General features: G+C 38.6%; 1 protein-coding gene across 2 annotated transcripts in view; it reads right to left on the bottom strand.

The window, feature by feature from the left end:
• Nucleotides 1–12291, bottom strand: part of SHROOM3 (shroom family member 3) — a 281729-nt gene extending 269438 nt beyond the window's left edge. For both annotated transcript variants that reach the window (XM_039845506.1, XM_039845507.1), the window contains exon 1: nucleotides 12109–12291. In XM_039845506.1, the coding sequence (XP_039701440.1) occupies nucleotides 12109–12276 (168 nt within the window). In that variant the 5' untranslated portion in view covers nucleotides 12277–12291. The remainder of the gene's footprint in view (nucleotides 1–12108) is intronic.
• Between the last annotated feature and the right edge of the window lie 749 nt (nucleotides 12292–13040).

The following is a 13040-nucleotide window of genomic DNA, read 5'->3' as shown; positions in this document are numbered from 1 at the left end:
TCAAAGAATCATCATACTGTGGGGAAAAGAAAAAGCTCCAAAAGAAAAGAAGCTTCTTGTATTGAATTTGGCAGAGGGACAAGTTATACAAGGAAACCACATTTTACTGTTGAAAAGTTATTCTGTTATTTTGGGGTTGGCATAGGTTGGGAATTATGTTATATTTTATTACTTGCTTAGGTGCCAAACTTCATACTATTTCCATGTTATACTGTCAAATATTCTGGACTAAAAAACAGTGTGTTGTTTACTGTTCTTCTTGTGCTCTGTTTATATTAAGAACTGAGAAAGAAAAGAAGCAACATAAGTAAAAGTCTAGAAAAGAAACTATGTTCAGAGAGCTCCAGAAGGATCAGATAAAATTTTCTCTGTCTCTTCTGCTCAGGGGGCCACATTTTCCATAGCCACTAACCTACAGAACCTACGGAATAACAGAACCTGTAGCACAAGAGACTGGGTCCTCCTCTTGGATGGGAGTGGAAACTCTCTTGATGCTTGATTGATACACAAAGAAGGGATGATAAAAACAGAGAGTAACTCATCAAAGCCATTCAGTGGAGAAAAAGAGAAAGGCAGGTTCCTCTGTGTGAGAGGGTAGAAGATGAAAGAGAGAAGTACAAAACATCACCCTAGGAATGAACTTCTCCTTCTCTCAGCAACCGAAAAAAAATATTAGGTCTAAGATATGATGTGATTCCTACATTGTGGTTATAATCTGCCTCAGACTTCAGATCCTGGCTTGCACTTAGTAAGCATTCCCTAAATGGTGGTTATCTTGGTTTGGGTTTCCCCAGAAGCGGACTCTGAGACAAGCCTTCAGATCCAAGTTTTATCTGGGAAGTAAAGAAAACAGAGGGAACTGCTCAAAGGAGGCGGGGAAAGGAAGCTTAATTCTGCCGGGGGCAACTCTAAGAGCTGGCGGAAAACACACTCCTCAGTTATCCCATCCAAGGAATGAGGGAGCTGAGCTGTTTACCTATCAACTCCGCTCAGTCATGGGTTGAAGGCTGCTCCCAGAATCATTGACCAGGTGGCAAAAAAGGCAAAATGAAATCCTTAAGAGAAAAAATGCAGACGTTTCAGTTGGAAGTCAAGCCAACGTGCGCAGAAGTGAAAGGTGAGGGGACTTGGGTGTGGCAACAACTGGGTCAGCTTCAAAACAGAACACATGCCCTTTGCGGTGCAGGGACCTTGTTTGCTGTTGTTTCCACAATGCTGTCATGCTTCAGGCAGTCAATAAATAATATGTTGATTGAATGTGTTAGTGAATGCATGAAATAACTTAGCTTTAAATCCTGGCTCCATCATTTTTATATATGAGGAAACCTGTTTTCTCATATATAAAAACAAATCTCATTATATGAAATAATAAGTAAAAGAACCTAATATAGTGCCTGACCCACAGAGGAAAATAAGTAAATGTAAATATTGTTATTATATATCCATTTCCTTCTTACTGCCTTACAGTTTTCCCTTCTTTATTTTGCCCTTGCTCATTAAGAGGAAAGGTAGCTACAGTACTTCACAGTGCCCAAGTTCAGAAATTCACAATACATCTTAGTTCACTGAAAGAATCCACACCAATAACTTCTTAAAGGTAAAATTTATTGACTTACATATAGAAGGGAAACTGTGACCGTAATTCTTTCAAGAGAGAACCAACAACTTATTTAATTGTAAACATTGATCCAAGAGCACCACTATGCAACTGTAAATGCAATCCTAAAGAACAAGACAAATTCTTGCAACCTTCCTGCTGCTTATACTTAGGTCAATGGCTGCCTTGCTTTTGACCTCCTGCTCATTAGTAATTACTCAAAAGTGAGAATACCAAAAAACAAAACAAAACAAAACGAAAACAAGAAATGACAGAAAAGTGTCAGGTATTTTCTGCCTTCTCATTCCCAAAGTTTACTTACTCTAGTTTTTTAATCTTCTGTCTCAACACCCAACATATATATTTATTTCTGGAACCGAGCCAAACCCTGGGCCTGATTTCCAGCAGCTCACTTCCCAGTTTCCATGAGACAAGGCCTAAAAAATGTGACCTTCTCAAGGACTAGACACAAGATGATAAAAGCTTGAATTATACACATAAGTTTTCCTCCATTAAAAATTTTAACATTTCAAAAGAACAGAATATGGCAATTAGTTCTAGAAGTCTAATCTTTTTTCCTCCCTTCTAGCAAATGTGTGGCTCAGGATCTAATTTAATACCCAGAGCGTTAGGCACTTTGTCCAACTAATCTGAAGAATGCTTATTTCACTTAGATTGTCTGTGTTTTGATTCCAAATTCATGTCATACTTATTTTTAAATTTTGAGATATTTAGAATTTTAGGGTCTGTCTGAACCAGTTTTCCAGGAACCAAGATTGGATGACGGATATCACAAGCAGCAGTGGCTTTGAGGGCAAGGACTATGTGCTGACACCTCAGGATTACGCCAACTGAGTGTACCATTAGGAGAGGCAGAAAGTATGCCTGTCAGGGAAGGCGGGAGCTGCTGAGAGTCATGGAACCAGAGCAGACAGCTGAGTGTGGAGATAGTTACCTAAGCAGGAGACAAGCTGGAAGCAGAACAGAGAGATGCGCTGTATTATGAACTAAGCAAGAGCTAGAAAGAAACAAACAAAATAACACAAAATTTAATACAATGGACACTCCTACATGAAAGAGCATGTGCTGGGGTACTGATCTCATATCTAAGTCTCTTCACCACATTGAGGAGCATGAACTTGAGGTATCCCAGAAAATCAGTGCTCTGTTTGAAGCCCAAATCTGATTTTCTATATTAACTATATCTAGCCCCTGTTAGCTTTCAACTGTTTAATTTCATTCAGTCAATTACCGTTTCTCCTTGGTAATAGCCCGGATTTGAGGGTTAAGGTTTTATCATGGCTTAACCATGAGATGGAATGTATACAGCTCAAGAGGTAAGCCATAGGGTTTAGGCTGGTGGGGAGGGGAAAAGTTAAGTCAACTGAGAAGTTAACGACGTGATAGAAAAACAAAGGCAAAGATGATGACTGTGTGTGAAGACGAAAACACAACAAGATCTCAGTTGAAAAACAACAATCAGAGAGGTGATCTGAAACCAAGGTCAGATCCTTGCAGAAGTAAAAAGTAGCAGGAAGCAGGACCTGGGACGATATGAGGAGTCCAATTCCTAAGGTTGACGTCTCAGGCACACACCTCATTTCATGGCGCAAGCTACCTTCAAATGCCATTGAGCTGCCTGATTTTTTCACACATCCCACTTTTTCCACCAGTTTATTGTGACATGGGACAAAGTGGATGTAAGGATTCTTTAGAATGATAAAATGACAATGCATTTTTTTTTTTACCATAAAAGGTGTTTTTCAGGCTTCAAGTTTAAAAGATCTTAGATCAGCCTCTATCTACTTTTATGACCTTAAGCAAGATTCCAGTTTCTTCATCTATAAAATGGAAATAATAATAGGACCTATACCTCAAGGATTTTATAAAGTTTATGTGAGTTAGCAAGCTTATTACAGAGCAGGACCCCAGTAAAGTTAATCGCATTACTATGACAAAAGTAACCCCAGGAAATCTTGTTGGCTTGAAGTGAAAAATAAACCAAGAGTCAATAGTTATGGAGTAGAAGAGGAGAACCTTCTCCCAACTAATCAAACGAGAATATTTACTGTTTGCTTATACATCATTCCATAAATCACAATAAATTTTGACAGCTGTCTTTTGGAAGTGCCTTAGAAACATATGAGGGAGAGAAGAGACGGCGGCTTTAATAGCCTGCACTAAAAAAATCTCCCAGTGTTTAAATACATGCAATCAATTGGCTCATCTATCGTAAGTAGAGAATTACTCACGGTGTGATAGACCCTCACATCCAGCATTTAAGTCCGGTTCAAGGTCCTTCCCACTGCCTACAAAGTCCCATATGATCTGAGACCCGACAACTTTTCCATTTTTATATCATACCACTCTCTCTCTTGCTTACCGCTACATCCTGAAAATGTATTCTCCCAAAATTCATATGTTGAAACCTATTTCCCCAATGTGATGGTATTTGGAGGTGGGGCATTTGGGAGGTGATTCAGTCATGAGGATGGAGCCCTTGTAAATGGGATTCATGCCCTCATAAAAGAAACTCCAGCAATCTTCCTTGCCCCTTCTGACTTGTGAGGACGCAGTAAGAAGATACCATCAATGAACCAGGAAGCGAGCCCTCACCAGATGTCAGATCTGCCTTTGCCTTGATCTTGGACTTTCCAGCCTCCAGAACTATAAGAAATAAATGTCTGTTGTTTATAAGCCAACTAGTGTATGGTATTCTGTTATAGCAGTCTGAACAGACTAAGATACTATACTCCAATAACCCTGACTTTTTTCTTGTTTCTGAAATATTCCAAGAATTTCCTGTCTCAGCCCAACTTACAAAACTGTTTGTATGTCTGAGGTCTTATTTCTCATCCATCAGGTCTTAGTTCAGATGAGATCTAATCAGAAGACTCTTCTCTAATTATCCTATTTAAAGCAAACCTTGATCCCCATACCTCTACCTCACCAAAACTATCATTCCGAAAGCCATCATTTTATATTTTTGGTTTTGTTTTGTTTGTTTGTTTTGTTTTTTCTTAATAATACTTACCAACCCTGAAATTATGTCCAAACATGATATTTATTTTTTTTTTTGCCAGTCTCTTTCTACTGGAATATAAGCTCCATGAGAACAGGGAATTATCTGTTCAGGGTTTCAGTGTGAGGTAGCAACCGTTGGCCATGATACAGAAATTCAGCCAAGTATCACCTTTGTTACATGAGGTGCTAACTTCCGTTTAGTATCTAATGATCTCCCACTGGTCCATATCATCATATCATAACTAAACTCTAAATTGTGTTTTGTCATTTTAAAGCACTGTTGTACAGCTTAATCCATTGGACACTTATAACAACTCCATTAGGTGAAAATGTCCTATTTTTAAAGATGAGGAAATCGAGGTTCCAGAAAGCTAAATTACTTGCCCATGGTCACATAGCCAGTAAAGCCTATGGTTGAAATGAAACTTGTTTATTTTCACTCCGAGCTCTGTATTTTGCTATACTGGACAGCTTTGCCTAAAATGGAAAGAAAAAAAAGATAACGTAGAAATTACAACCCTAAATCAATACAAACATACCAAAGAGCACTTCAAAATAAAGACTTTAGACAAATCTCATAAATCTCTAAGATAAAATGCAGTTCAAAATGGAGGATACAATAAATAGATGGCTGAAGAATGAAAAAATGCAGTTGACTCAAGTACAAATTTAGGCTCAGATTGCCCAGGACAGAATGTTCTGCACATCAGTCTGCCAAGTTAGAAAAGCCTCCTGTGAAGGCAGGAAAGAACTGTCACTTCCATTCTACAGATCAAGATATACAAGTTCTCTCGTATGGGGAAAGTCATTAGGAAAGCGGAAGAAACAATGCTTAGATTTAGCAGACAGTCTTTGCCTCATTTTGTTTTATTGACAAGGGCCTGCGATGTCAGAGCGTGATAGATGGATGGACTCCTGGAATGGACCAAGCAGGAGAAAACACCAACTCTGTAACTGTTTAGATCAAGATGTTTGCTGTTTGGAAGGACATCAAAGGAAGAGATGTGGACAAATCTGCCTATGGGTTAGTCCATAATGTCCTTTTGGGTGTTGTTTTTTTTTTTTAGAAATTGATAGAAAGTCTCTCATTATGTGTCTGCAATCACATCGTGGGTTCACTAAAATGAGACAAATATTTCTTAAATTGCGTTCCCCGCATAGGAGGCATTGACTTGGGAATCTATTAGCTTAAAAGAAAGCAGAATCCTTATTAATGCTAAGATCCATATGGCACACAACCTCAGCATGGTATCAATCTAATTCAATTCAATAGACATTTACCGAACATTAAATATGTGCAATATATCATTAAATTGAGAGTCAAACTCAACTTCCCTGCCTTATTTTTTTTAAACGGGTTTTATTAGTATCCTGTTTCACACAGCCCTCTACATCTTTCTAACAAAGATTTTAAAGAAGATCCCCTTTAATATTAATTTATCTTCATCTTTATTAACCCATTTTTATTTTTGTCATTATTATGTATAGTTTAAGCACTATGGATAACAGAAAGAAAAGGAGAACAGGAGGAAAGAAGGAAGAAAAAAGGTAGCCGGGGAGGGAGGAATGGAGGGAGGGAAGAAAGATTCTTCTAGAAGTTAACAGCCTAACAGGGAAGCTCGGATTCATACAAAACTATGAATGGAACAACCAGAAAGCAATTATTCCCTCACTAGTTGAGCTTTATACACACACACAATTAGTTTGCTAAGGCAGAAACCATCTTAGCAAATAAATGAATTTATTGTCTCATTTTCTCTCTGTGCAATGAGGAAGCTGGATTAGATGATTGCTGAGATTCTTTATGGCTCTGAAATCCTATAAGGCATTTAACACTTACTGAGCATTTATTGTGTGCGAAATGAGAAGTATTTTGCTGGAAGAAGCAGGATATATAGCCTGAGTGAAACTCATTTGGCTTTGAAGAGATTATAATGTATTGGTAGGATGCCAAAAGCAAATAACTACTTGTATTAGAAGATGGAATGAATAAAGGTGCTGGGGAGGAAGGAGGAATTAATGCAAATACAGGGCAGAAGGGGATGGAACAATGACGGAACAAACAAATTAGCTCAAGGACAGCAGAGAGATGAGGCTAGCCTGGTATGAAGGGCAAAGGATGTTAAAGGAAAGAGTAAGAGAGGTAAAGAGAGAACCTCAGGGGGGAAAAAAAAAACAACAAAAAAAAACCGGATAGTTTGAAAAGTCAGTAACAAGCTGATCTAGCTTGATACTTGGAAAAGATGACTTTGGAGTGAATTAAATCAACCAGCCCAGCGTCTTGGGAAACTGCCTAAAAGTCAATTTCACATTGAACTCACAAACCATAGCTAAAGAATTGATAAAATAAGCCTTGTTTTAGTGCAGAAGAAGTGGCCCAAGAGAGATTACTTGACTGATACTGATGCGTTGAAACTGAAAAACACCAAGGAAGCTAGAAGTTTGTAAAGTGCTGAATCTGGACAGACGAATATAGAAAATCCAGAAATGAGGAAATCTCAGCATTGTCATCTAATTTAAGTATACTCCAAACCTAATTTCCTACCCTATGGACTGTTTATATTACCAAGACTCCTCGCAGTACAGTAAAGGAGGTCATTTCACTTTAAAATGGCAGGTTGACTGGGATGTTTGGATGATTCTCCTCAGAGGAATTGTGAAGAGGACTCAGGGAATCAAATCATATTGCTAAGGCTAGAAGAACCCAATGAAAGAATCCATTTTAAAATGAGTAGTGTCGGGGGTGGCTCCATAGTGTAGTGGTTAGCATGTCTGCTTTACATGCAGAAAGTCCTGGGTTCGTGCCCCAGTTGGAGCCACGGACCATACCTCAGGTGTGCCAGGCCCCCTGGGGGCCCCAGGGAGCATGCAACGAGCGAGTGGGAGGAGATGCCTGTCTTCAGAGATTCAGTTCTTAAGGGGAAACGGCAATATCCAAAGGTCAGGTGTGGAAGGGGCAGGGGGGAATTAAAGAGGGGAAAAAAAATAAAATAAAATATGAGTAGTGTCAGCCAACAGAAAGCCAAGGGACATATGTTTAAGGGTGCCTTCGATTTCACAAGCAAACACCCCTATAGACAAAGAATGTAAAGATGAAGATGGGATAGGGTTAGTGAGCCAAGCTGTGGTAGAGAAGGCTTACAGGAAGGCTGTGACTCAGATTGACAGGAAGAGGATGGTGGTTTACAGGTGGAAGAAGGAGTTTCAGAGAAGGAGGGGCGATGGTGTGGAAGATAGAACCAACAGGATTTATACACAAGATGGCGCAGGAGAGAGTCCAGCCAGAGCAAAAATACCACCTGGGAGTCAGAATCAGGACTATAGGCTTTGAGTGCCAAATGATGTAAGAGATACAGGAAACTGGGGCAATGGTTCGCCCTAAATTCTGAAGCCTAGAATTTTTTTTAATACACAGAAGAGAAAATGTTTTTATTTTTTTAGACAAATTACAGCAAGGGCTAAAAGCATAGGACTTAGAGACCAGGTATATAGCACCAAGAATCCTGTTGCAGCAGGTACGTCTGAGTTACCTTGTCTTTCAACTCAGCCCTCTGATATAGCCAATTTTTTTCACAAGTACAATCATTTCAACAATAGGGCCATACAGAACCACTTCGTTTATTCAAAAGCTCTTCCAGGGAATCTCTATTTGACCATTTCAAGGATCTCTCTGCTGGTTACAGCTCTGCCGTGGTTATGGGACAGTCTAAGCGCCTCCAGGCCAACTCATTCCAGTGGCCAACCCTCCAGAGTCATGAGCATCCAAGACCCAGAGCATCCACTGAGTCTGGTAGGTTCGCTTAGAATTTTCCCCCATGTAACTAAAATAGGCCAACTTCTTCTTCCTCTTCTTCTGAAAGGCTGAGCTCATACTTCTTTATAAATTATAGTCTTCTTCTTAAGGAATCTTAGGCCATGGAAGCAAATGAAGTACACGTGGAAGTTTTAATCCTTTAAAGTGTACAAAAAAGGTGACTTTTAGGGTGAGGACACCACAAAGATACTTAGTAAGAAATGTTAAGTGGCCCCTCCTTTTTATGGCCCTTGAACTACTTACAGGGTTTGCTTGAGCAGCAGTCATACCTATTTTATGGGACCTGATGGGACTAAGTTTTTTAAAATTATTTTCCTCTAATAAATTTTAAAACACATGCAACAAACGATTAATCCCATATTTTACCCAGATACTAGCTCTAGAATCTAGATAGAGCCAAATATTTGGTAGGCAACGACGACTGAATGGCATAGTGTGTTAAGTGCATGGACACTGGGGAACTAGAACGTTTGGATTCAAATTCCAACTGTATCACTTACCAGCTATGAGAGCTTCAGATTCAACTATTCGAATTCTGTGTCTCGATTTCTCATGTATAAAATTGGCATAATAACATTACCTTACTCGTGGAATTGTGAAAAGTAAAGGAGCTAATAAATATGGATCTCTTGGAATAAAGTTTCGCACATAGGAAGCCCTCAGTAAGTGCCAGCAGTAGTTGTTTTTGTCTTAGTTTTTACTTGATTTATGAACCCTCGGGGCAGGTGCATCCTCACTGCAGGTGGAACTGCTTTTCTCAGCCACAATGCAAAGTGAGTCATAATAAAATCATACTGCCAACTTCCTGAACTATCAGGTTACTTGAGCTTCCACATATAATCACTATTTTTTTTTTAAGTTATCCTTTCTTTTTGAAGTTCACAGATTACAGAGGCTCTTTCCTCAACCACACCTTTCTTTTTCAAGGACATTAAATCTCAAAGAAAGTGATTTGACAACAATTTATTGCCACCCTTTTGTAGTTCCTTTTTCCCCATTCATTCTCCTGCCTCATTTGTACCTAAAGAAAAATGATACTTCATTCATTATATTGTCATTCATACCTGGCAGCTTATAACTGTTTTGTATAAATGTACATGACTTTCAAATGTATGACTCAATGTGTACTGTCCCATCCCTTCCCCTATAGTGCGGGTCACCCTACATTGGGGAAACAGCGAGCATTTGGTTAGCATTGTATGAGCTAATGTGCACATTTTTCATTGCCCTAGAAAGAAGATCTTGGATATGCATGATCAGCCACTAAATTTCACTTTAGTCTCATCCCTGGTAGTGTCTTAATTATATGGACTTTTACCAGTGTTCAAATATCCTGCTGGTTGGCAAAATAATGCCCTCTCCCTCAAAGACATCCACATTCTAATCCCTGGAACCTGTGAATGTGGTAGGTTACATGTCAAAGGAGAGTTAAGGTTGCAGATGGAATTGAGTTTACTCAACCGATCTTAATATAGGGAGATTATCCTGGTAGGCCCAATCCCAAGTGTCCTTAAAATTGGAAGAGGGAGACATGTTGTGGCAAGTCACCTAGGAACATGCAGATGGGGCATCACCCCAAAGATGGAAGGAAGAAAGTAGAAGGGACATGGGTCCTTGACACCATGCAGCCAACTTTCAGTTTTGTTTATGTTCAGATGGTTGTATGAGAGAGATACAAATACCTATATTGTTTAAGCTATTGTTATTTTGGATCTTTGCACAGCAGCCAAATCTGTATACTAATACAAATGTCTCCTATAATGACGAAAAGCAATAATCACAATCTTCGCTAAGATTTTTTTGAGCTCCTTCTGTGTACTAGGCCCTATGCCAACTCCTCTAATGCACGGTCTCATTTAATCCCCACACATTCTGATAAAGGAGATAATAGTATACTCCCACTCTGCAGATAAAATGGAGTCCTAGAAGACTGGCTCGTTAGTGGTAGAACTGAGTCTGGCAGCAAACTGTATTCTAGTATATGGACACTTAATACTTTACTATTAGAGGCCAGGCAAAATGAGTGTATGATCAGAGTTTTTAAATGCAGAGATGATGTTTATGTTTGTGGCAGACATTCTCTGTTGTCTACCCAGAACCCATTGCCTCCTTCTTCTTGAAAACAGAACCCCGGTTTGTTCAAATAGTGGGCAGAGATGCTTCAACATCAAGAAAGGTAGGTTCCTATTACAGAACCCAAGAGAAATCCTGACTGGTTTAAACTAGTCATGGGAATCTCATTCCCTTTGGCCAGTAATTGGTCTGAGGATAGGTATGTGGCACAGTTCTGGTCAACGAGGTGTAAGCGTAAGTCTGATAGGGAGGGTGTCCCTTTCCAAACAAAGAGCCAAAACTCTGCTCAGAATGAAGATGCAATGCCGGAGGTGTGGCATCCATCATGCAACCATGAAGACGAAAGCCAACACCATAAAAAGAGATAAATGAAGGCCCTGTTGACATTACTGAGCTGTGCTCCTTGCCTAGACAGCTTACCTGCACACTTCTTGTAATATGAGAAATACCAGCCTCAATTTACTTAGGACGCTATAAGTCAGGTTTTTAGTTACCTACAGCTAGAAGCCTTCCTAACTGGTCCACATGCACACATACCTTCTGTTTTCTTATAAAAGATAAGGAAAAGTCACACAGCTTATAGTGCTATCCTTCACACTTTTGGCTGACTGCTAGAAACCAATTTCCACTGACTTGTCAATAGTAAAAATCATTTCAGTCTCTCTCAAAACACACATTTTGGGGGATATGAAAACTAACCTTTAAATGCTTAAAATGAGCTCAGGTTAAATGCTTATTTATCTTTTTCCCATCCTCAAACTAAAAAAATTTCCCCTCAAATACAAGTTTTTCTTGAGCAATGCTTTTCTTGAAAAGCACTTATATTCTGCTTTAGACTGTTAATATTCTGAAATTTTAAAAGAAATCTCTGTAATCTCTCTTAATTCTGCAGTTTTAGAGAAAAGCAGAAATACTAAGCCTAATGCATAAAAATAATTCATTAAGTGTATATACTTATCCACACCAAAGATAAATGAAGAACTGAGGCATGTTATAGGATGACAAAAGTTTAAAAATTGCTTTAAATACATAGATAAATAGAAGAGAAATGGTGTTTTTCCCTTGAATTATACTGAAAGATGATTTCATTCTCTTCTGAGTGTGCCAAAAAGTAATAAATGATATTTATGCAATCAATTATCCAGAATTACAAACAAATTCTAAATAATTTGAAATGTTAGATATTTTCAATTGAAGGGAAAAAAATATTTTCCTAGCCTTATGCTAAATAAAGGTGCACATACAAAAGCATACATCACGCCACAACCTTAACCATGTTAATCTTTAGACTGATTTACAACTGAAAGGGTCATGTGGTAGCAGTTTTTATCCTGTTTCATTCACCAAAAAAAAAAAAAAAAAGATTATCCATCAAACAAGCATTTTCCCCTCAGATTTTACTGAATGAGCTAGACAATTTTTTTTTCAATCACCAAGCTACACAAAATATTTCCAGATATAATCAGCAAGGTATAAAACAGCAAATTAAGCAATATTCAGGCAATCTTCAGCATTATTTTTACATTTTTGATAGATCCGATAAGAGTTTAAAAGTGGAAAAAGCAATAGGAATAAAGACAATATTGGAAAAGTAACATACCTTAGAGATGATTAATGGTTCTCCGTGCTCCAGGCCACCTTTCAAAGTAAAACCCCAGGGAGCTCCTCCCTGTAGGAGTGCTTCCAGATAAATGTACCTTCCCGTGGGGGTCGTGTTAGGGTTTAGTGTGGCATGAGTCTCCTTGAAGTTCTCTGTGGTCCTCATCATGCCAAACACATAATCCTACGAGTTATATTGTAAACGCTTGAAGCAGATTCAGGAAAGCAGTGCTTCTGTAGCATGTTATCCCATCCTTCATGTTTACACGCTGGTCAAAAGAGAGATTTTGAGAAACGAATTCTTTCAGATGTAAAATCTTCTTCCGAGCTTAACTCCAAGATGTTGAACCAGGGAGGTTTTTCACTTCAACATTCTGTAAAGTCCTCGTGGAATTCCGGGTTCTCACTGAAGCCCCCGAGTGGTATATATCTCTTTACTCCTTTGGAGAAAACTTCTTACACTGTCATTCTCAAGACTGCTTTTATTTCACACATATACACATCAAAAACTTTTCTGTGTATTTTACAGAGAAAATTTAAATAGTCTTACAATATAGTAAGAAAATTGTAAAAACTCAGACGAATACTTCATTTTTGATTGATTATCAACCCTTTCTTCCTCTCAGAGTAAAATTTACCATTACAAAAGCCTCCCCTCTCCCCAGAAGTAGCTTTAAAAGAAAGCAAGCACTTACTATGCTTCTGCTCGCTTCAGAATTTTCTAACTTGTCCCAAAGAGACAGACAAGCTGTTCTAAAACTTTTTGCTTATAGTTTTTCACCAATAAGCTAATAGTTTGTTTCTCAGGAGGGAAAAGTTTTTGCAAGATGTAGAGAAAGTTATTAAAAAAAAAAAAAAGCTTCATAAATTAACCCTCAGTGGAAAAGATATTCAGGAGGCAGCCCAGTTCTTTCTTTGGTATTTTCAGTGATG

This window comes from Pteropus medius, unplaced genomic scaffold (assembly GCF_902729225.1).
Source record: "Pteropus medius unplaced genomic scaffold, Ma_sr-lr_union100, whole genome shotgun sequence".
NCBI lineage: Eukaryota > Metazoa > Chordata > Mammalia > Chiroptera > Pteropodidae > Pteropus > Pteropus medius.
Note: the sequence above shows the minus strand (reverse complement) of the source record. Positions and strands in the feature narration are given on the sequence as shown.